General features: G+C 40.2%; 1 protein-coding gene across 1 annotated transcript; it reads left to right on the top strand.

The window, feature by feature from the left end:
* Positions 1-13,030: 13,030 nt before the first annotated feature.
* Positions 13,031-25,371, top strand: jazf1b (JAZF zinc finger 1b; the record flags this gene model as incomplete). Its single annotated transcript, XM_079227945.1, has 5 exons — positions 13,031-13,145; positions 22,217-22,289; positions 23,003-23,199; positions 24,522-24,691; positions 25,195-25,371. The coding sequence occupies 5 exons, from the start codon at positions 13,031-13,033 to the stop codon at positions 25,369-25,371; spliced, it is 732 nt and encodes a 243-aa protein (XP_079084071.1).
* Between the last annotated feature and the right edge of the window lie 486 nt (positions 25,372-25,857).

Consider the following 25,857-nt stretch of genomic DNA (forward strand, 5'->3'; position numbering starts at 1 on the left):
CTCATAAAACTACAGAAAAAAAGACAAAAGGAGAAAGCAGGGAGAGGAAGTGAATTACATGAGTTTCCCCCCGCCAGCCTCAAAGAGGAAAAATACACTCATTGTGTCATGCTACACATAAAATTGCTATTGCACCTGAGACAGCTGTGTGGTTATTTTCAGTAATAAACAGTTTTCAAACACGACAGTAATTCAGGATCCTCTAAAATAACATCAAGGTTCAGGGTTATAAAAGGACTGGAAACACTAGAAAAGCATTTAAATAGTCCAACATACTTTTTTTTATTACTATGCTTTTATTACGTGTAATCAGAGACTATAACTTGCTCTAAATCCAGGCATGAACAAAAACAACAACAATAAAATAATGTATTGTTATAGCACTCTGTAAAACTTGCAATTAGTTTTAAACTCATTTAACATTTATTTCTGCAGGACCAACCACATATACAGAGGTGCACATACACATCTAGGCACTAGTGTGATGGGTTGACTCAGATTCGGATGGAAAAAATGACACGATAAACTATGTTTGAAATGTGCAATCAAATACCAACACCATGTTGAAACCACAGTTTCAACAAGGCGTCTTCAAATGTTTATTCTCACCAAAAAGTGACAGAATCTGGTCTAACACATCTGGTGCTAGGTGCTAGTCCCTTTTCACTAGTTTACAGTGAGATGAATTAAACGTTAAATGGAAGGCACTTAAGACTCATCGAATACCCTTTTTTGAAAGTTGACACGCTTTCACGTTTCAGCCAGAAGTCATTTAAGGATTATGTTAAGTTCCTCAGTTATACATCTAGTGAGAACAGAAAAAGGAAGCAGCATTGCTGTACAACGTGCAGTTTATTTCTTCTAAAAAACTACTTTAAAAACATTTGTTTTCCTGCAACGACTGCCAAATCTGTGCTTTGTAAGTAATTGCTTGTTACACTGAAGCCATAGTCATGCATCATGTCAAATGTGCAATGGCTACAGTTATTGTTTTAGATGCTTTAATAATTTAGAGTGTAAAAAGAGGACACGTTTTCCCTTCCTTCCGTCTGTGATAAAAAAATATATAAAAGAAAATGAATCCAGAGTCACGTAAAATTTAAGGCCAACAAATGCTATAAACATGCTGTCCCTCCGCTCACCTAGAGAAACTAAATCAAGCCTACAAGGATGCATTCTGCATTCAGCTTAACAAATATATTGAAAACAGCATAGCTATATTTATGACAGGATGTCAGAGAGAAAAACAGCAGAAATAACAGGTGCATTTTAACAGCTTCTCAAGATCAAACTAAGAGCATTGACATGCCATTTAAAGTGCACTTTAATCAATCATTTGATGCATGTGATGCCTCGCACACATTTAATTATGCCATCGACTTTTGCAATTGTTCCTGCCAACAGTATCTATTGCAATGCTGTATTATTATTGTCGGCAGAAAAAGTAGAAATTGACGCGATTTTTTAAAGAAAGAGTGAACAAGTAAGCGGTATAAAAGCACATGTTTGAATATGAACTGCATTGTGTCTGTAATGATTAAGTTAAGACAACATTAAACACAGATGCAAGTGTAGATTATCTATTTAAATGAGAAAAAAAATGTAATTACTACACTCAGTGAATTAAAGGTACAGAAATAATGATTTAAGTACTTGGACTCAAGCCCTTGTTCTTGCCTGTAACATTGTGTTTTAATGACTGCTGGCTACTGGGTCATTATTATGTATTGCTCATTTCAAGGTCTTATCATTGTCCGGTACGATGCAGCATACCAAACACACACAAACAACCTCTGAGTAGTCACCACATGCAGCACTACAGATGCCCATCCCTTTCTGACAGATGTTTTATGGTGTTAAGTGAGTGTGACAAGTACTAAGGTGGTCATTATTAAACCACAGCACAGCACCCAGGGACCATCTTTATCTTCGAGCCAGTGCCTGGATCAATAACACGACGATTCTTAACACTGAACATGCAGTTCTTTTGGTGCGGGACAAACAGGGAATGGACATTCAAACTCTATACAGGGAAGGCCCCGGTTCGCCCAAAGCTGGGAACGTCCAAGGCGCCCTTATGGAGACCCATTCTGTACTCCAATAAGTGAAAAAATATATTTGAATAGTGCCTGGGTGAAAGAGGAAAGCTGGTAACGGCATACAAAAAAAACACGGTGCATCTCCACTCAGACACCACAAAGCAAAGCTAAATGAAGAAAATTGTGGATATTGTTTTCTTCTGTCTTACTTATGTACCACTGCTTGAAGCCCATCTAAACAAACAGTTCAAAGGGGTCTGTTAAGAAGCTCATATTTTAATCATCAGCATTAGGAGTTTGTTTATCATATACACTCTTTATAATGACTAGAACATCTAAATTAATTACAGTATTTACAGCAGTGATACTGCACCCAACAGATGGCATTTACTACACACACACACACACACACACACACAACACAATGTGTATGCATCCGTCAAGTGATTCAACATCAACATCAATAACCCTTGCATAGTTTTCGTTGTTTGCTAATCACTGTACATACTTATATACACTTCATATACACTGAATATACTTTGCATTTTTGCACTTTCTTTATTGTTTAATTTCCTAAATGAATACGCTCTGCTGTTTTGTTGTATATATTGAATATTTTTCATTCCTGATATCTGTTCTTTGTTCTAACTTGGTACTGTGACAAACATTTGAATACAGTATACATCTATCTATCTATCTATCTATCTATCTATTACTATACTTTTACCTGCCACCATCATTACTTCACAAAAAAAAAAATCAGAAATTCAAGTCACTGCCACACGTCCCGTGTCGAGCATGAATACCTTCATACACTATGTACACGTGTGTCTTTTTCATGGGTTCAGACTATTTCCTTAAGCACAGTCAAAACACTCAAATATTGTGTTATGCTAAGCAATGCTGTTTACCTAACAAGCTGTACTTCATGACCGAGCCTGCAGAACAGCATCTGGACAGGGTCTCTCTGTCAGAGAGCGGTGGGCCCTGGTCTCTCTTTCTGTCACCAGTCCACTCCGTCTCTACGACAGGGCCCCTGGAAGCTCACCTGGTTTCCTTTGACACAACAAACACCACTAACACTGATGATCCCAACCAAGGACCACAAACTAGATCCAGGACTATGGCAAGCACGCCTGAAGAAACAGAGCTTCAAGAAGCCTGTGGACATGTTGTGAGTCAACATTTGAGGCCACATTTCATTTTAAAGCACAGTAACACAGAACGTTCAGCTGTTTGTACAATGCGGCCATGGTTTTCAGGATCTCTTCCTAATCAGTTGTGCAACTATGTAGCACTACTACATCACCAGGGAGCACTAATAAGAGTATCCATAACTATAAAACAGATGCAACAATTTGACTTTTACCTTCCTGTTTCTAAAATGGGACTTAGTCATTTTGTCACATTTACCAGTAAATTTGAACCATATGATGCATAACACTTTTGACCATTAATTCCGTGAATGCCTCTGTGAATTATCCAATAGCTTTCACACTTAAAATGACCAGTACCCAACGCCCCTTTCCTTGGAAGAGGCACTTGGCTCTCATTTGATATAGATGTTTTAGTTTAGCAGAGGAAATTTGGTTACACTTTACATTAACTATATCCTGATGTGTGCGAGGGGGACGGATTAGGGTCCGGCGTTCGATTTCAAGAGGCGCTTGGGAGGAATTCTCCAGGTAGACCACATATTAGAATTCAAACAATATGGTGAGGAAAAGAGGGGTTGGGGTGCAAAGGTATATGGGGTTAAAGCAAGCACAAACATGCGGAGCAATTCAAATCTACAGCTCCCCATAGCCGGGGCCTTTGACAGCACAAGTTCAAGGTAGGATCACGGCGAACCCTGAGGCTGGGAACATGGCCCTCATCGACAATGTCCGCCCTGAACTTCAGCTCTTGGAGTGAATGCATCACAAAATGACTGCTGTGATGTAAACCTCAAGCCCTATCAATTACTCTCTTCCACAACATGTAAACGTATAACACACAAAGAAGCTTTCTCAGAGGGCTACATGACACTCACATTATTCTTACTCACACAATGTGTTATACTGTGTTACTGAAATAGAGGGAAAAGTCTGCAGAATGAAATTATTAAAAATGTAGAAGTCAAGTGAGACTTCTGTGGCCAGACTGTTGATTTGTGCTATAATTGATGTTATTCGACCCATACTAGTACGATCATTATCAGAGGAATGTTTCACCTTGAGCACATGCAACAACCATCAACAAATAAAGGTCACATTTCATTACTGCAGTGAGCCGCTGGACTGCAATCAAGCTGAACATTGTGTACAATATGTGAAGAATTAGTTTGCATCAAGGTTATTAAATGACTTATGTTATCCAGTAAGATTAATGTTGAGTCAGTGACTTTACATTGGTTGTGTTGCAATTATTCACATTTTCTTGTTTATATTCCTATTTTCTTCATTAGATTATTACAGAAAGTAAGATTGTAAAACAAATAAAAAACGAATGTATCATGCATTATTATTATGTCACAATTTTCTCAATCAATAGATCAAAGGACTATTTTTTTTGTAACAAAGATTTTGAAAACGTACAAAGTATCTTCATCTTCCAAACTTTTTCTCAAACTGTTGCTTTCACAAAACATAACTTTGTTCCATATAAGTACCGCCCGCTGTAGCATTTATATATATATATATATATATATATATATATATATATATATATATATATATATATATATATATATATATATATATATTTAAAAACATCTGTATTAAATTATCCGAATTTCAAACATTATCATCCAACTTAAATCCCTGATCTTCAGCAGATAAACACAGCAAATCAAAAGGGATGCAATAAAGCCTCCACATGAATCTAAAGCAGCGTGCAGGAGGAACACGTGGTTATTGATAGTGTTGTCACATAAACATAATGACAGCGGGGAGTAATCATGATTAAAACCGCTTTCTTCTTTTCTAAGCCGTCTCGTGCGGCCACGAAGCGCGCCTCGTCAGCACAACCTTCCTGAAAGTAACCCTCAACATCTCAGCGGTTAATCAAATATCGACTGGCCTGCAGAATGACGTAATGTTGGTCACATTGCTCTTCAAGAGAGAAAAAGGGAACGCAAATGTCTCGCTGAACAGGGGGCATCACTCTTTTCTTTTTTAACCGGCATGACAGCGAAACCGCCGGGGCTATCATTATCCGGGCGATCCCTGGTGGACCGCAGCACGCAGAGCCCGGGACTAACCGGGATGCGTATCCCGAGATGGGACGGGCATGGCAGGGATGCAGGGATCATCCGGCTCTGAGCTGTGGAGCAACTAGAACAACTGGAAGAGAGTTGGTGGTCATTGCAATGGCAACCATCCACTGCAATGACCACCTCTGTAGTTTTCTTTCGGGTTCGAGATGAAGTCCTGCAGACTTTCTACCTGACAGAGCGATCAGCGGCACTTGACTCCGCGTTCAACTTCAACAGTCAACAGATAAGGCCACCGCACGGACCACGAAGAGCGATGACAATGCACGCGCTCTAACGCAACTACACGATCCCTTTTCTCGCACACTTGCACGCACAAAATGACACGAGAAGAGGAAGAAAATATGACATATTGACACTGCTGAAGAACAACAAAACAAGCTGTTGCATGGAAGAAGAAGAAAAAAAAGGAGGAGAAAAAGTCAAAAAGGATCGCTTTTAACAAACACAACAAACCTGCAGCGGCGCGTGCACGGTCCTCTGCATGGCGGTGTGAGGTTTTCAACTTACCAAACAAGTGTAGAAAATGTGAAGCAGTCTCTGAGAAGAAACCACGTTGGACTGAGAAAAGATTACAATACGATCTATTTAGAGAAGCATAACGTCACCCCCGGGTGACGTCACGTGGGATTCCTGAACTTCTAAATCATTGCGGTCCGCTTGGAGGCGGCGCGAGCGCGGGGCGGAGTTTTACGAATGCACAACCCACAGGCCTGGTGGACACTGCTGCTGGAGCCGGAGTGGGCGTGGCGATCTCCAGTACTGCCCAATTAGGCATGCAAATGAGCGTACTAGTCCCGCCTCTTCTTAACAGATAACTTTGAACTGTCTCAGCAGAGTGACATCACTTAACTAAGAAGGAAATGGCTAGATTAAATCACACACGTTGTCACTTATTATCAAGATAATAGTTAACATGCTGTAATCAAACAAAATTCAAGTAGCAATCTGAAATCATTAAAATAGCCAATTTGAGTCTGACTATTAGCAATAATGCCTTTTTTCTTGTTAATGATGATAAAGAAACCCCTTTGACCTGTGACCTCATACTTGATATATTTGTAGCAATGCATAGTGCACTTTAAACACTCAGTGAAACTGATTGTGCATATTGTTGTGCCTTATTTTATATATTTTCTTATACTATTAGCATTTACAGCAATGTTTTTCAGTATTCTTAGTTCTAATTCTTTTTTTTTACCTTAAGTTTATTTTAATTCTGTGTGGAAGGAGGACCTAGCAAAATAAGCTTTTCATTGTACGGAGGAACTGTCTGTTATCTGTGCATATGACAATACAAATATCTCGAATCTTTGAGCAAACAGAACACTTATTAAAACCAGCCTTTTTTACTGCAGACATTTTGATTTCTCAAATTGTCACAGTGGGAAATGCACAGGTCATGCCTCAATCAACATGAACGATGCTCTGCTCGGTGTTCATTTCAAGTGTGACAACAAGCCAGCATGCACGTCGGACCCTGAAACTGAAGCAGATCAAATTAAATTCAGCCGTCGTTAATTAGATTATTTACACCTGTGCTTTTGGTGGGTCCAACTCTATTATGTGAAAAGAAATCTTACTAAATCAATTAGTTGCAAGGAAAAGTAGGCCTATAGAGTGTATTTGCAAGACGAAAATTAAACTAAGCCTTTATATTACATTTTAACTTGTTCATGCCGGAAGGTACTTTTATGCAATATTAAACTATGATGACTAGCCACCCGTGTGTCCAGGTGGCCGTCTATCATGCAGTGACAGTAATGCCTGATTAGCCTGCTATGGAGCCCTGAGGCAAACATGTGCTCATTCCTCCTTCCCTCTGTAAAATATGTACAGTTTTTCTCAGGCGGAATATTACCTGCATGGTCTCAGACATATTTGGTGGTAATTTGAGTCAACACAAATTCATTTTTGACATATATGCAACGTATACAAACCCAAACTGCTAGATTTTGACCAGTACCCTTTTAATATAAGGCATTGAGATTAGAAAATGTTCCGGAAGCACCCCGTTATTCAGGGATTTATTTCAATTGGATTGGCACAAACCAGTAAACCTGGCGCTTGAATGGCCCTTTACATTCTGGGGCCCTGCAATCTAGCATTGGTAACAGTTTTCATATTTCAAAGCAACAAAGTATCCCACATACAACATATCTCATGAAAGGGCCACAAATTGGTAGACCTTTGACACATCATCAAGCTTCACCTGCAAACGAATTGAACGTGCAAAAACACACTGCCTTTCCTGACTTGTCTGCCTTAGCCACGACACACTAGAAGAGATTTAAACAGCTTTGGAGTAGAAAGCATTTATGTTGGAGCTCTGTGTGACCTGCTGGTGCCAACTGGCTGTGATTTCTTGGGCCATAGACACCACCAGTAGTGAAGACATCCTCGGCTTCAGGGATTAATGACTCCTCGCACATTGAGAAATGTTTACCACTCGCCTGCGACCACTCCACTAGACGCACTAAGAGCTCTGTCACTGAAACAATAACGCAGTCTGAAAAGCACTCATAACTCAGAGCTTCTCCGCCTTTGTCTTTTAACCAGAGCTTTAATCAACGTTTATGACATCCTTTTGTCTCTTTATTGCCAATATATTTCCCAACCAATCCAAACATTATGTTCCCAGAGGAGCAGACTATTAAGGTTGGAAAGAGCTGATACAGTTTGGGTCAGTGACCCACACTAAAGCAGATTTGATCTATATTATACTAAACCTTTTATTATTATCCCTTTGTGCAATGCGTTTGATGCGTTAAGATCACCTTGGGAAGATTAGCACCAGGGAGGATGCTTTGTTGCAGCAGGTGCAAAAGGAAAAGAAGGCCAAATAACAAGTGTCAGAAATACTTTCAATTTGAACACAAAATATGAAACACCTTCAAAATATTTGTACTGTGTGCAACGATCGAAGATGGAAAGTATGCGTTCAAACAAATGGAATGTTACTGTAAAGCAAAGTTTCCTGCTCTGCACACCTTCAGCAGAGATGATTGTGCCTGCACAGATGGAAATGTTGGGTTCTCAGTATGACTGCATGCCATTCCTCAGAACAACAAGCAGGACGGCAGATTACATTTAGTTGTATGCTATCTTCACTTCGAACAAACAGCTTGATTTACTGTACAATTGCATGACAGATGGGAGCAACAGCATTGCATTTTTTTCAGAAAAATGTCTGAAAAGGGTATTTTTAAATGCTAAAATAATTGAATCTATCAGTAGCTCTCTGGCAACGGGTGTTTTCTAATTTTTATATGCAGAAGTTAAAATAAATCTCCTTTCAGTAATTTGTCATGCTCTGTTCTAATACTGTGTCAATGTCATATACAGCATCTATGAACGTTGCTTCTCCATGCTGTAATTAAGATTCTAAATAGGGCAGTGGGAATTGAACTTTAACATACGAGTAGGGAACTCTACATGCATTTAAACAATACACATTCATGTTACCCCATTCAATTTATGACATTGGGTCTCCAGATTAAAGCTTCTTGAAAGAACGACCAAAAGTTTGAAAACCACTGTAGCAGGAGGGTCCTCTGGTCCTGGGACGCGAAACATCTCTGCTGGAACTGAGAGCCTAATTCAACAAAACATATGTGCTGGGAGGTTCTCAGTAGATAACCTCAGTGACATTCACGCACTCAAACACTCAACCCTGTAACATTTACATTAGGTGGCTGGTGAATGGTGCTGCCTGCGAGGACTCTTTAGATTTATGAGTGTAGGGCGATGCGCTCTGTGCTCAGCATTTGTGTGTAAGTACATCAATCTTTTGAAAGCTGAATTGGGCTTCTGTATTTGTTCATTCTGGATTATTAAAGTCATTTGTAAAAATGTTCTCTGGCTAGGTTTTTAAAAGTGTCGTGAATGGATGATAAAAATAAAAAAAACTTTTATTTGTATAGATTTTAATGTTATGATTTTGGGTTAATTTGTCTAGCAGTATGACCATTGTGTCATTCCTCCCTTTATAATTTACCTTGGCCCGCAAAACATTCGGTTTTATGACGACGATAAATAAACACATTGGTGAATTGAACTTGAATACATTTCTTTGAGAAGTTTTTGGAACTGGAAGATCTGTTTCTACTATTCTTCAAGACAATATAATGTCATATCATAAACATACATGACATGACATGTTAGAATTAGTCTCTGCTGGCTGCAACATTGTAAAGGCCAGAAGGTGCCCCTCTTGACTGTAGTGTGCGAATGTAACTATCTAATTGAGAGCAAATTGTCTTGTTGGTTAGCTCAGACTTGTTGGCGAGGTCACACAGGGCAACAGGGTTGTCTCGTGCAGAAAATCACAATGCATCTATTACCTCATCTACATTTATGGGCTGTAACAAGCTAAAGAGTAATGATCAGTTGCAGCTATGCTCATCAAGCACACACAATAACAAATAACAGCTTGCACAAACGAGACGCCGTGTTTGATGTAATGCTTTCAAAGTAATAACCCAGTGTTCTCATGCAGAACTGGAAAAACAGTTTAACCATCACTGTGGCGGCGGATCTGAAAATGGGCAGGGCCCAATTATGACCCACTTTTAATGCCGATTATAATTAATGCAAACGAGAAAGTCATTGGAAAGTTAAAGTGAGTAAATAATATCACTGTAATTTAGCATTTTCCAAATGGATTTCCTGCCAATTTGCAGCATTCCAATGCAAATATAATTCATATTTACTGTCTACATACCAGTGATATGTATTCTTACATGTACATTGTGCAGACATTCGATTTTGTCTTGCGAGGGATTGCATCATTCTACCGCTTCAACTGAAAACAGACGGAAAAAATCAAGGCCCTGACAAGTACTTTAAGTGAAGTTTGCACAGACAAGCTAATTGTTTACTCTCTGTGAACTGCAAATAGAAAAACAATTCCATACATGACTGAATCTATTGGAAGTTGGCCACTTTTTTAGAAGTGTGAGCACTTGATATATCAAAATGGCAACATGCTCTTTTCTAGCTAGTCTCTATCTCAAAAAACTAAATGAACAAAATGACCTTGTAGTATGAAACATCAAGTGATGATGGCACTAAACCGATGTAGAAATAACATCAGACGGAAGCTGGAAGCACCTTGTACTGACAATATACTATATTCTGCTCTCTTTGAGTATTATATAGCATCATGTATGCAACAACGCTCTTTTGGGATAGATATAGAAGATCCCTAAATTACTAGACACAAAGAACAAACCTGACTCATATCTAACATCTGACCAACACTGCCACCTTGTGGTCATACGATGCTTTTCAGCTACATGTTGCTCCAGATGTTCATCACAAAAAATAATTATTGATCATTACATAACATCAATTAAACCATAATTAGATACTTGTGTGTGGATATAAGTGGTCACACATCCATATTTAGATAGAATGAACACAATAACTAGAGTTTGATAAAGCAGTTCACACTTTTAGAGAAGACACTGCATGGGGGGCAAATTGAAACTTTGGAAGAATTCAGCAGGTAGTTTGTAGTAATGGTGCTGATTAGCTACAGACAGTCCCCTTTTCTCCTCACTGTATTAACTACACAAACTACATGCATCAATTTAGACACAATTTAAAAACACACAACTTCCCCTCAAAATGTACAAATCCAAGTTATATAACTTATTTCGAGTTATGAGTTTTTTTCAGTATCAGACATAAAGTTAGTTTAATGATGAAACGCTAATACTATTTAATTGATACATTGATTAGATCAATCTGGAAATGATTTCACTTAAATTGTGATAATTAAATGTGTTATTATAAAGTATTTTACAGCACTTTTGCTGATCATCGCTTTGCAATATAGTTATATCAATTCACAACTATTAGATCAAATATGTGCCTATTTTTTCTCTTTAAAAAAAAGATGCTTTCCTCATGAAAACCATATCACCTTACTTCCGGTCTGGTTCTCTCTCTCTCTCTCTCTCTCTCTCTCTCTCTCTCTCTCTCTCTCTCTCTCTCTCTCTCATATAATTATATATTATATACCATTTTGGGGATCATTTGCATAATTTGCTAATCTTAAAACCAGTTCATTATTGTTTTAGCTGTACATCTGGAGTTGTCCGAAGTAGGACACTGTGTAGTAAGTTCACAAGAAGACAAAGAAGACATTAAACAAACAAAATATGCATCTTTATTTGCCAAAATCAAAGCTACAAAGTGATTCACAGAGAATCACATAAAAGCAAACACTGGTTACAATTGAACAAGTTTGAGAATATTAGCCACACTTCCAGGAGCTGAGACAAATGTTAAATTTGGAGATCAGAAACACCAATAACTCTTTTTGTCATTGTTGGCCCTTCTGTCGTAATAGACATAACCCTTTGAAAACGGTGGAACCAATTTTGGCTCTAGATCTTTATTTCTTTTTCACTGTGTTTGAGTCGTCATAGGAACCCCAAATTAATTCCAATATTTGTGCTTATTGTATGTATTTGTTCAGCAAAGTCTTGGGAAAAAAAAAATAAAAATCTGCAAAAAATCACTTTTGAAACTATGAACATCCAGCAAAATATGAGCAAGTTTTTCAAACGAACAACAGCCCACATACTAATAAGACACCTTTTTGGAAAGATTAGGACCTAAAGAATCAGAATCTGCAACAAAAATCACAATAAAACACAGCATGTGGGTGTTCAAAGGAGTTTCAGTTAAAAAAAACTGTGTCGTTCGGTTCCAACTGTAGGGTTACAGAGATGTGTTTGTTAGTGAAATCTGACTTTGTAAGGGCTACTTATTAAGGATTTAGTAAAACCTTACGGTCCGCCGTAGAAGTTGACGAAGCTGACGGAGTTTACGTAAGTACTTAACTTAACGGTTACTTTAATTATGTTTTACACCAGATGTATATCTTCTCACAAGGGTTGCGACATTGTAGCAATTTAAATGAAGTTAAACAACGATTTAAACTTCTCTTCCGGCTTTCTTGAGAGCCTGACCATTTCCTTCCTCGCTTCGCATAAGTACAAGTCAAGTTTACGTGTTTCTGATTCCAGCAGGTCAATTATTTTTTCATTGTGTGCCAATCATTTTATGAAACATATTTGCTTTGTCTTCAAACTCTTGCACGTCAGATCTAAGAGTCCTAATGTCCTCCTCAAGACACTGCTGGTAAAACATATCGGGAGACGCTGGATCATTGGGTCGATGTGATTCCATCTCTGCATTGTCCAGAGCAGCATGTACATTATTTTGAGACATTTGTGGCGAGTGTGGCTCAGTGGTTAGCCTCTTTCAATCAGAGGATCGGTGGTTCGTGCCCCGGCTCCACTAGTCTAGGTTGATGTGTCCTTGAGCAAGATGCTTAACCGCAACAATGTAAGTTGCTTTGGATAAAAGCGTCAGCTAAATGAAATGCAACACTTATACTTCTACAGGTTACCTGCTTGTGTTGAATACAGTTAAAAAATAAACTCTGGGTTATAGATGAGTTTCTGCCTGGAAAAAGTACCTTCGATGGACGAATCTCTGACGTCACGTCACACGCCGTTACGTCACAACCCTGCGACGCTGCATTTGTAGACCGGCTGCGACGAGGCGGTCCTGCTCGCTCTCTCTCTCTAGCGGGTTTGACGCAGACCGGAGGAGTCACCGCACCGCCCCTGCCGCTCCGCTCCAGCTGTTCCCACCGCTGTCCGCCTCCCGTCTCCCCGCTGCTGCTGCCTGTGCTCCCATTTCCAATGCAGCAACGACCATGACAGGCATCGCCGCTGCTTCTTTCTTCTCCAACGCGTGCCAGTTCGGGGGCTGCGGACTTCACTTCGACTCGTTGGCCGAGCTCATCGTGCACATCGAGGATAACCACATCGGTAAGGGCCAGCAATGGCCGAGCTTTTGGTGCTAGCAGGAGTGGCTAAGTCGGCGAGCTAGCAAGTTACTTCCTGCGTCCTGACAACACTGTTGCTGGGTGTGGTGGCTGCTGATGTGTAGGCGTAGATTTTACAGCTCGTGTTCACCGGCTGCACATCTGTAGCAAAGCTGTGTCACTGATTAGAGTTGTTCACTGCAACTCCGACAGGAAGACGGTCCCTTAACGCACCGTCGACTCGCTCGTGCCACATTATTGCAGCGCAAGGCCCGCGCGCAAAGCTGCCTTGGAAGCGTCGCGAGTTAACTTGCAGTCTGCACGAGCCAATGAAGATACACTGATTACTTATCCGCTTGTTTCAGTCCGCCTGACAGCATGGTGCAGCTTCACTGCTAGCTGTAAGTAAGGATGCACTCTTAAACTAAGTTACTGCCGTACTCCATCACATGGAGGAGCGTTTCTCCCTCTAATAATGATAGTTTAGGGCTCTTTATTATTTTATGTTGCTATAGTCCAGTGGTTCAAAAATGGGGGTACTAGTTCTCCTGGGGTACTTGAAGGCACCCCAGGAGGTACTTGAAGGCACCCCAGGAGGTACTTGAGATTTAAAAATATATATATTTAAAATTAGCATCAATTCAAAAATAATTTTAAAAATAGTTATTTAATACATATTCAATAATATAAGTGTAAGTTGTTAAACTGAATAGTATATATTCTATATTAAATCAGACGCTGATGGCACAGTGCTGTGTATTACATTATTTTTTTTTAAACCAAAAATGCTTTGCGCTGTTTAGGGGGTACAGTGGGTACATCACTATTAAAAAAGGTTGAGAACCACTGCAATAGCCTATCGTTGAAAATATTGTTATTACCATATTTCAGTTATTTATATATGCTTTTAGAGCTGCACAATGTATCAACACACATCTTCCCATAATATCTTTTAAAATCAAACTTGTATACTGTGTGATATTGACTTACTGACCATGTTTGCCCATTGGTTAAGTTAGCTGAGCATTTGAATATATTATTTGTATTATTATTTACAAAATCTCATTATTATGGCTTTGTATACGGCTACGAATAAACATAATTATCCGTATATCCCATATTAGTTTTTACCATTTGTCAGATGCCGGTGAAAATATGTATGCATGGTATTGGGAAAATATAACATGGTGTGTTTTAAAAACTAGCTTGCAATCATGTTCAGCCTTTGTTGTGTGTCTCTAGCCACTGAATGAATGATACTAGCTATACGTATGATGTCATCTGTGTTGATCACTAATCAATAGGACCATTACAAGATAACTTCCTGTAAACAACTTTGTTTATTCAATTCTTTTTTATTTTCTTAAAATCAGTTTTCCTCATGTGGTTTTAAAGGATGAAAGCCAACCAAAATCTGAAAAAGTAAAAATTACCTTTTAAGACAGACTTGTGTCTCTGACTAAAATGGAATATTGCATTCATTAATATTGACTCTGCTGCTCATAATGGTGGTGTCAAGATGTGGACTTTGAGTTTTCTGCATGACCAGGATTATATCAAGTGTATCACGGTCAGAAAAATCATAACATTTTGTTTGTTTATGTAAATCATGTCCAATCCCACATGAGTGTTGGTCTCCAGTACAGCGGCACCAGCTCATAGCAGCTAAACACTGCAATCAGTGCACATGAGCGAGCACAGTGCTGCCCCTCTGACTGCACATCAAGTCCTACCACAATCAACAAATCAACAGCGCCACCTCTAGTTCGTGTGGGGCAAAACAATAACAAGGTGTGTGTGTGTGTGTGTGTGTGTGTGTGTGTGTGTGTGTGTGTGTGTGTGTGTGTGTGTGTGTGTGTGTGTGTGTGTGTGTGTGTGTGTGTGTGTGTGTGTGTGTGTGTGTGTGTGTGTGTGTGTGTGTGTGTGTGTGTGTGTGTGTGTGTGTGTGTGTCTTACTTATGAAACTTACTTATAAAAAACCTTACTTATGAAATAATATAATATTAACTGGAAAGAATAAAGCCATTTATTTGTTAGATATGGGAAATGCATTTATTAGCTGTGAACCCATTTTAAGTACTTACAAAGTCTAAAACACTCTGTACAGGTGAAACGTTTTGTTTTTATTCACTGTTGTAATATGTACAAAATAAATGTATGGTATTGAGTTTATATGATAACTTAATTTTAGGGATTTTAATTGAATTGCCAGGTAATTTATTTAAGCCTTTATTCACTTTTATTATGAAATACATTTTTAGCATAAAATCACTAGATAGAAATGTGTGTTTTATTTTTTCATTTGTTGACTGTTTTGGTCCTCCATACTATGCTATATCTATTGAAGTGTATGAACAAATTCATTTAATTTGATTTTACATACAGTTTATGCTATACTATATATTATGAACATTATTTGTTTTGTGTTGTGGAAATGCAATCATATTAACTAAGCCTAGCTGGAAAGGGAATTCCTCTCAAAGTTTGACACTCTTTTAGTTCCTATTTCCAGATCTAATATGTTAGCCTCTTATTGAAGCTGACAAGGCGCAGCTGCCTCTGTTGTTCTTGTTTGTTGGTTGACTGGCTTTAATACCCCCTGCCCTACGATAGTGTGCTGTGCATGTGTCCGAGGTGTTAGCCTTAGAAAAATGACTTATTGGGGAATAATGAGGCAATTAGTTGGCTCAGAGTGGAAAAACTTTGCTGCCCCCCTCTTTAGTCCGCTGGCCTGTGCCCACTCTGAGAAGTGCGAAATCTTGCGCGTTGTGCCAAGTGCCTGTGAAGCATAATTACAGAGAGAGTGCTTGATTTGGCCTGTCTTCCTCCTCATCTGGTGGCCTGCTGCTTAAAGCACATTCTCCTTTATAATTAGGCGCCTGGAAAACAAGCAGGCATTCTTGTCCCCGTTTCTCTCAGCCGGCCTGCCGGTCATGCCTGTGAACAAAAGGTGGCGCTGCTCTGCTATTGGTTGATGGGGCCTTTCCTGAGATGCCTGGTCTGTAATGTAAACGCTTGTGGTGGATATTATGCCAAAACATACTTCCTGGACTCATTTAACAACACAGTAACCTTGTCATACAGTTAACAGCCCAAAGGGCCAAGCTTCACTAAATGAAAACATGTTAAACAAGAAAACATTTGCGAGATATATAATTGGTAATTTAAGGAATACTTCTATACAAATGTCTGTAATGTATCATAATCCATCCAAAGTGTTTTTGTACTCATACATCTCTGTACTTTTTATTACAGTTACTTTAAGAAGCCTCAACACTTAATTGGTCATATGATGTGCCGATTAAAAGCTCCATGTTAATATTTCATACAAATTACTTTCAGTTATGTGGGAAAGTGTTGTGCTTTTCCTGAAAACTTGAATTAGAATCTCATAAAACAAATATTAAATACAGAATAATTTTTCAGCCCACATTAATATATATATATATATATATATATATATATATATATATATATATATTGATGATAACAACACTGACTCAAAATAGATCTGCAACTGCTTGTCCACCAACGTGGCGGCAAATTCAAGGTAATGATATGAGCATTGGGTGGTCCGCTTAGACCTTTGTGAACAAATTGAGCTAACTTTAAGAGAGCAGGTTGCTAATGAGCCCCAGTAAGACCAGAGGGAAGTTTTTAACACTGCGCCTAAGTCCTGTTAAGCTTGAAAGATATCCTCAATGGACCGGTATTCTCGTGGGGCATGAACAAACTGCACGCACCAAGCCAGTGAAGTGTTTACCTTGTCACTGAGCGACCAGGTCACTGGAGACCCGAAGCAAATAGCGACCGTGTTATTTAGACCTGAGAGTGTGTGTGTGTGTGTGTGTGCTGCCGGGGCCTGGCACACTGGTGGCCTGAAGTGTCCAGGCTTAGTAACAATGAATCTGTTTGTTGCCAATTCTCACTGGAGGCTCATTTAGTAGATTTTGGTATGCACCCCCAAAATTTGTGCGGATGTAATAAATTTAGGAAGCAGTCACTAGTTCCCTGATCTGTGCACCTGGTGGGCCTAATTACATTTCCCCATCCCCCGACACCAGCGCTCCTGTTGCTGTGCGGCGACTGCGACACGAGGGGCTCCTGTACTCGATAAAGCATTCTTCATCGCGATGATGTGCAGCCTGTGTTGATTTCACACAGCATGAACGTGTAGTGAGATGCACTGGAATGTGTTCCCTGTTTTATTAGATTAATTAAATGCTTCAATAGATCACGTTAAACATAAGATATAAACATATTCCTCCTTTACTACAGCTACACAAATTAGTCTGTAAAAGCTCTATTTAACTGAAAACTTTTGCTAATTACTTTATCTCGTCATTCAGTGTGTCTCAGAAATGCTCAGACCTTTGTAAATAAGTGTGGTCTGATTAGATGCCTCTCACTATGGATTTAAGCATGTTAGAGTTGAAATGATCAGTCGGTGATTTGATCACCAGAAAATGTGTCCGTGACTCCATCCATCCATTTTCATCCCCTTATCCCGGGTCGGGTCGCGGTGCATTAGGCCCAGCAGGCCGACCCAGGCTTCCCTCTCACCCGCAACACTTTCCAGCTCATTCTGGGGGGATTCAGCCGGGAGATAGAATCCCTCCAGCGTGTCCTGGGTCTTCCCCAGAGTCTCCTACCAGTTGGACGTACCTGGAAAAACCTCTAATGGGAGGCGTGCAGGAGGCGTCCTGATTAGATGCCCGAACCACCTCAGCTGACTCCTTTCGACACGTATCCGCAACTATTTGGATATAATGGTTTCAGCGTTTCTGTGAATTTTACGGCCCTTCCATTGTGCTTATTTGCTGCTTTTCACTGTTTTACTCTATTGTACACTGAATATCTGTCGGTCAGATAAAACAAGCAATGGAAGTTGTCTTTAGCTCTGAGAAGCTGAAACGCCTCTGACATTTTGAAACATGATAAATCAAGAATATAATTGCCAGATTAATCGAACATTTTAATAATCATTAGCTGCGGCCCTAATGCAAGTCTCAAATCCATTATGTCTGCAATGAGCAGCAATAAAAGTCTGCTTTTATACCTGTTCCTTGTATTTACCTGTGTGTTTGTACAAATGTGTCGATGTGTGTATGTATACATTTAAGTTACTGTCTGCGCTAAACATATTTCTAATAGATCATTTTAACCTCCCCGTGTTTTTTTCAGTAACCCGTGAAGGCAGCTTACACATGGAGCTTGACTCCGTTTCATTTCCTCCTCAGAGGTCACATCGTAATGAATTACCTGTGCCACCACTCCTGGTAATGTCCCCCGCTGCTCACAGCCGCCATAAACATGTCACCATGATGCTCACCACTCGGCTCTACCCCACAGTGCATTTGGCCAAGAGGGTGGATGGGAGAGCCAGACACTGGGGGAAATGAGAGAGGGAGCTGTGTGTGTGTGTGTGTGTGTGTGTGTGTGTGTGTGTGTGTGTGTGTGTGTGTGTGTGTGTGTGTGTGTGTGTGTGTGTGTGTGTGTGTGTGTGTGTGTGTGTGTGTGTGTGTGTGTGTGTGTGTGTGTGTGTGTGTGTGTGTGTGTGTGTGTGAGGGTCGTGGAGGGCGTTATGAGAGGGCAGCAGGCGTCACTTCCCCCGTTGCCTGAGGAAGGCTTGTTGTGTGATCGTTCCTTGGTTTCCTGTTGCGGGCCGTCATAGGGGCTCCATGAGAACATGTTATTGCATCATGTTTTCTGCACTCATACACTGCAACAACTGACTCGGTCAGTATTCGCTCCCATACACATGCGTCACACATATGAACAGTAACAATAGGTATAGGCAGTGCTTACATAGACAGGAAGATTTGTGTGAACTTTTGCAGAGGCTAACTAGGTTTGAGTAAAGTGTGTGTGTGTGTGTGTGTGTGTGTGTGTGTGTGTGTGTGTGTGTGTGTGTGTGTGTGTGTGTGTGTGTGTGTGTGTGTGTGTGTGTGTGTGTGTTATTGTTTTTTCAGGCAGAAAAATAGTTAAAAACACAACTCTGAATGGAAACATGATGCCTTTCTAATTTAGGAGTAGTTTCACTAAATGTTTTTTGATTAGTTGGAGGTTTTATTCTGATCCGCAGCAATTTTTTTTTTTCCATGATTTTTCTCTTCACATTGCCAAGAGTGGAAAAATGGTTTAAACTAGTATACATCTTTACGAAATCTTAGGAGAAAATCCCAAATGAAAGAGCCTTATTAGACATTAATTATACATGCTGTATGTTTTAGATCTGTTCTTGTCTACCTCTATCTTCTTTATCCCACACCTAACTTTTCACTCGCACACAAGCGATCACTGAGGCTTATAGGAACTGATTGTTTGCCTTTGGAATTAGTGGTGGTGAATAAATGCCCTATTTTGTTTCCCAGAAGGCCTCTGGTTGTCGGCCACCAAAGCGGACCACCTGTGTAGTTTGATTAGAGGGGTTCTCATCTCTGTTTGAGGCGCCTCCATCCTTCTCCCTGACTGCTGGTGGCCCCAAAAGAATAGCAGAGGCTGTGGGGGGAACTGGCCCCTGCAGGCCTCCCTGGCCCCGGTCCCCACCTGAGGTGTGCGTGATTTACAGTGTGTGGGAACAGATTGATCCACTGCTGTTTGAGCGGTCCGTGCGCAGGCTGCCATTCCACTCCTCGAGTCTCATTAGGGATCTTAGGAGGGACTTCTTGTGCACTCACGCACACACATACCAACACAGCGCTCAGAATAGTCTCTGCACTGCCTCTGGCTTTTTGGCAGGGGTATACTGTCGTTATGAATGTGTCTTTCCTACTCTGTTTCCATGACTACTCTGCAGAGTAGAGAGAGGTGTGCTGTCCTTCTCATTGGGGATAAATCCACTTAATGAAACACTTGCTTACGACGGAGGCCTTGAGAGAATCCTCCTGAGCCGTAGGCGCTGAGGTTTAAGCCGTTCTTAGAGCCTACCTGCCAGTATCATAAAACTCTGCCAATATTTCATCGTCAACCAAGCGGCTCGAGCCGTAACCACTGAGTGGATGATGCCGTGCGTCTTTCATCGCCCATGTCTCCTTTTCAGTAAGACTGACGTTGGTTTGTAGACTTAGATTCCTGTTAGGCCTCTAAAATGTAAGCTTCCTCATTTATACTTAAATGTGGTTTGGGTTGAGTTCCACTGGTCAACGTCAACTTTCACCTTGTTCGTGACAAAATTAAACCAGTAGTTTACACTGTTAAAACAGAGTGGAGTCTGCGCTGTGTGTTTCCTTTTATAAATGATTGTGTGCATGTGTCTGTACTTAACATTTATCCACCAAAAATAGATCATCATCTACTGGTGAAATCCCATATCAGAGAGCACCACTAAAGTCTAATCCGCTTTTCTTTGGCACAAGGTCTTTGTGTCCGGCAGACATTTAATGGAAATCTGTTTTAGGTGTTTTGTTCTAGGCAAACAAACAAAAAGAAGGAAAGGGCTAACACTGCGGAAGTAATAATTGGGTATGACTCAGAGTTGTATTAAAGCCTTAATAAGGTGTTGCTTATCCCTTTAACCAAGACAACTTTAATTGCACTTTTCCTTATGTTTTCTATCATTGCCATAGCCATTTTAAAATCATATCAAGTAGGACTTTTTTCTTGCTGATTATACAGATTCTATTAAAGCTGCAGTGCAGTCATTGTGCCTTTTTTTTTATTTTTTTATTTTTTTTATGAAAGCATCATCTGAAAGTTTCATGTTCCAAATCGCCTTAGGTGTAAGTGTTGCGTATAAATGAGCTTGTGGATGGAAACAAGCAATAGATATAACCACATGGGGTAGCAGTCTTTCACAGCTCTGTCAGGGGCAGACAGGGAGGCTCAGCTGGTAAGTGGTAGACACTGTTGTTTTATGGGGCATCTCTCTTCTCCCACATGGACGGCAGTGGGAAGAGCGTTTGAAGTCAGACCCGCTTCACCTCAGGGTGTGGAGATTGGCTATTGTTGTACATTTAGCACTGCTGAGCAAGATGAATGTCTGGAGCACAGCATGGGAAAAACGCAGTATGTGTCAAGTGTGGTCATGTATGAGCAATGTGGCGTCTGCAGAGCAGCCGTTCAAAGAGTGCCATGGAAATTCAAAAGACAAGGCACTTGAGATGTTCTCCTTGTATATTTGATATAAAAGTAAAATATACAAGGAGCCTAATTATGTAGTGCAGAGCACAAAGTACAATTCACTCAACTAGTATAAATACAGTAGGTCAAGAAGAAATAAATCAAGAAAGCATCAGCTTGGAAACTGTGGCTCTTCTCCAGCAATACTTAACTAAACAGTGACTGCAGTCTAGACGGTGGTGCATGACATCATGTTTAGACTAATTGTACTGCACATTGATTGCACAATATCCTGCATTTTGATTATTTTCTAGAAATAGTTTTTTTTATTAGCCTTTATTTGTCGAGTCAGCTGAGTGTGCATGCAAACTCAGCTGACAACCCAACTCCTTGCATTCATATACACACACACACACACACACACACACACACACACACACACACACACACACACACACACACACACACATACCTGGGACTCTCCCAGTTCAGCTGGAGGCTGGCACTGTTTGCCACTTAGTGCACTCACTGGTGAAGGTTTTTTTTTTTTAAGGTAGCACTGAGAGAAAAAGGTCAGTCATCATATCTCACATTTTCAACATTGAGAAGATACAGTAGAAGTTCAGTAGGACTGAAACATTTTTCACGTACGTAAGAGGTTTGGAAATGTTTCACTCAAAGCCATGGTGGAATATTGCCTCCGTCTATTTTCTGTAAATCGAATTGAAATGTTTGCACTGATTATATTCCCACTGTATCGATATGTTTCCATGTTGACCGGCCCAGTTTTAACATTAAAACTAAAACCTGGATTGTAATTGGACCCTTTTTAAAAAAATCAATTAAGTCAATTTAATGTACTCCACCCCTGCACCCAGTGAAGAGGAGGCTGCATTGCAGGGGGAATTGGCCATATACGGAGAGAAAAAATAAATAAAAAATCAAGCACACTGCTTGTCTCAATATTGCATTATGTGACAAGATGTATCCACTCTGTCTCTCTCGTCTGCTTAGACACAGACCCCCGACTTCTGGAGAAGCAGGAGCAGCAGCAGCCGACATATGTTGCCCTCAGCTACATCAACAGGTAAAGAAATGTATGAACTGCAATCGAGACAAAACCGCTACAGTTCCACTTGATTATAAGTACATCTACTTTATGAATCTGACATAATGATACACGGATGTTATTAGTCTTTGGCCCTGTAAAGATTTATCTACAGAAGATCTCTAAATCAGTATTACTACTGTATCCTATGAGCTCCTCTGGGGTCCTACCAGTAGTTTCAAATGTCATCTGGTGGATTGCTTAGATGAATTGCTTGAGTATTTGGTAGCTGTTTTTTTTTTTTTTTATTGCTCGAGGTTCATCCCAGTCTTCTTTGATATGGTGCTTGAGTAGTTTTTTTAAAAGCCTTGTGCAACCATCCAGTGTACAAGAAGGTCTGCCGCTGTCTCCATGCCTTCACAAACACATCTTGATGTGGTTATCGCTTAATTTGTTAATTCCACTTTTGCTTTAACAATGTCTATGTTAACATTTCATTTTTATGATACGCATTTACCAAAGACTTTACTATCCATCATAAAACCTGGTGCAGGGTTTTTTTGATGGGAACAGAGCCAATGTAATGTTTTTTTTCTTTTCCAAACACATGTTCTACAGTAGCAAACCTTCAATATCTGAACTTTGTCCACATCAGACAGTCACAAGTCGCTCACTGTACATTGAATGAGATGACCCTCCTTTGCATGAGAAAGATTGCAAACCCTGACCGGTCTTATATCCCACAATTCCAGGTTCATGACAGATGCTGCGCGGCGAGAACATGAGACTCTGAAGAAGAAGGTGCAGCCCAAGTTGTCTCTGTCTCTGACAGGCAGTCTGTCCCGCAGCAGTGTTTCCACTCCGCCTCGCCACACCAGTGGAAACCTCACCCCTCCAGTCACCCCACCCATCACCCCTTCCTCTTCCTTCCGCAGCAGTACGCCTACAGGTACTTAACCATCCCAAACACACTCGGCTCCCTAGTTAGGTGACCAGGATGTAGTGACTGCTACGTGTTATGCATTGTGTATTAAGCAAGCAGCAGAGTGGTGTAGCTGTTAAGGAGACTGACATTCAACCAGGAGGTCCGTTTTCAAGCCTCCGTGAAGGCAAGCAGCAGTAAATCTTAATCGGCTTAGATAATGCTCTCCCCCTGCCTACATATGACAATAAAAATATCTTGAATCTTTAATAATGAACAGATAACAGAAAAGTTACTCCGTACGATGAAAAGCGTATTTTGCTAGGTCCTCCTTCCACACAGAATTACAATAAACTTAAGGTAAAAAAAAATAAAAAAAAATATTGCTATAAATGCTAATAGTATAAGAAAATATTATGAAGGAGGGCAATGATGCAAAGAGTGTCTGTTCTCTTCAGGAATAAAATAAGATCACAAAAGGCTTTTTCTTCTTACTGCAGCGGTATCAGCTGACATTATGTCAAGATACTGGCAAAGAGCAGTGATTAAAGTAATAAATACTTTAAAGAGATATAGGAAAAATAATTTAAAGTAATTCCTGTTCAATGACTAATTAAAACTGTAATGATATGATTGGATGTTGCATGTGTGATATTTCACTGTTAAATTACTGGTTGCTACTCAGTGTTTTTCATTACTTGGTGGATGAACTCAACAGCTACGGCTCCAATGCTGGGTAAAAGTTTTAAACTGTAGCAATTATTTATCTTGTAAATAAAAGCATCAGCATGGGAGCTTAGGAGATAGATTTTTAATAAAACTTGCATTCAAGCTCCAGAGAAATAAGGGCAGCTTTCATAGTCCAGCTAATTAGTCACATTCACAGAGCATTACGTAACAGAAAAAAAACATTTTAGTTCTTTCCCTTCTAATGTTTTCCCATGTACTCGTGGACTTGTTTTGTAAAGTATGGAGGCTTTAATGCTATGTCTTGTTTTTAGCTATTGTGGTTTTTGAGCTGGTCTTCTGGCATAACATCTTTAATTAATTGATAAACAATTTCTGACCGCAAGAGCTCAATAAAATACATTCTTTCCCACGATTGGCATACTTCCGGAAAACGTTGTAGTTCTGTAACACATGAAGTAGAGATTACGGGAACACTGCCCTAAAGCACATGTTGAGAACGGCCCACGCTTGTGAACCTGGAGGCTCAAAAACAAAGATTTCATTGTCGCAGATTAGTCCGGAAGTATGTACAAATCAGAGCTCTTTGGATAACAATGTTTGTATGAGCGCATGCCCTGAGTCAAGTGCTGTTTGACTTTCTGTCCATCACCCTCCCACAGGTAGCGAATGTGATGAGGAGGAGGTAGACTTTGAGGAGTCTGACAGCGATGAGTCGTGGACCACAGAGAGCGCCATCAGCTCCGAGTCCATCCTCAGTTCCATGTGCATGAACGGAGGAGACGAGAAGCCTTTCGCTTGCCCTGTGCCAGGCTGCAAAAAGAGATACAAGGTACGTCTGACCAGAGAGAGGACAAACACAAACATGTGATGTTTGTATTGTGTGAGATTGTATTCGCTCATGTAACATCAAAATGGATTCCCCGCTGTTGACCATGGAAAACCGGTTCTTAGTTGAGCACTGCCGCATGTCAACATAAATGCATACATTGAGTCCACTTCAGTGATGTGGAGTTTTACAGGATTTTCCATTCACATCTGGTGTGTGCGGTTGGGATAAATGATGTGCAGCTTGAGAAAATTGCATCGCTGACGTGAATGACAGGGTTATAGGCGATAACTTAGTCTGAGGCAGCAGGCAGCATTAGACATCTGTTTAGGGGCAGAACGAGACATTTTATTTCCTCTCTCTGTAGTCTACTGTCAACGAGCAGCTGTTATTATATATATTTATAATGCAAGATCTAATTGTGGGAAGCTCCGTTGTACATGATAACTCACACGTGTAATTATGTTTCGTCACGGTTGAGTTTTGTATTCTTTGCTTTATTACAGAATGTGAACGGGATCAAGTATCATGCCAAGAACGGCCACCGAACCCAGATTAGGGTGCGCAAACCCTTCAAGTGCCGGTGTGGGAAGAGCTACAAAACGTCTCAGGGTCTCCGCCACCACACCATCAACTTTCACCCACCCATCTCTACTGACATCATGCGCAAGATGCAGCAGTAGAGACCGAGTGAGCGACCGGCGCTCTCCCTCAGGCCACTTCCCAACCATCTGAACACCACCATCACCAGCAATGGCTGTTTCTCATTCCACCATGTTAACCCCCCCCTCCATAAACGCCTGCCTCTTCTCTTGCTCTCTCTCTCTCTCTCTTATCCCACTTTGCTATGACACTATTTTTGATTGCATGGTATAAATGTGTTATTATTCATTCTTAACTTTTATTCTGAATGTTGAAATTGTATGTAGTTCACAGTTTTGTATTTTGCACATTTAAGCTATCATTGATCTATTTTAGTCTTCTTTTTTTTCTGACATATGGTGCTTGTAGATGACATCACGAGTAGCCTTGCATGTACAGTAACCTGCTTATGTGTGACGTCAGAAAAACAGGAATGATTTTGGGGTTGTTTTTTTTTTTTTTAGAGAAAAGAGGCACCATTACCTTGCCTCTGTCTCATTCGAACCTAACATGACAGAGGCAATGAA

Source organism: Taurulus bubalis (assembly GCF_910589615.1).
Source record: "Taurulus bubalis genome assembly, chromosome: 12".
Lineage (NCBI taxonomy): Eukaryota > Metazoa > Chordata > Actinopteri > Perciformes > Cottidae > Taurulus > Taurulus bubalis.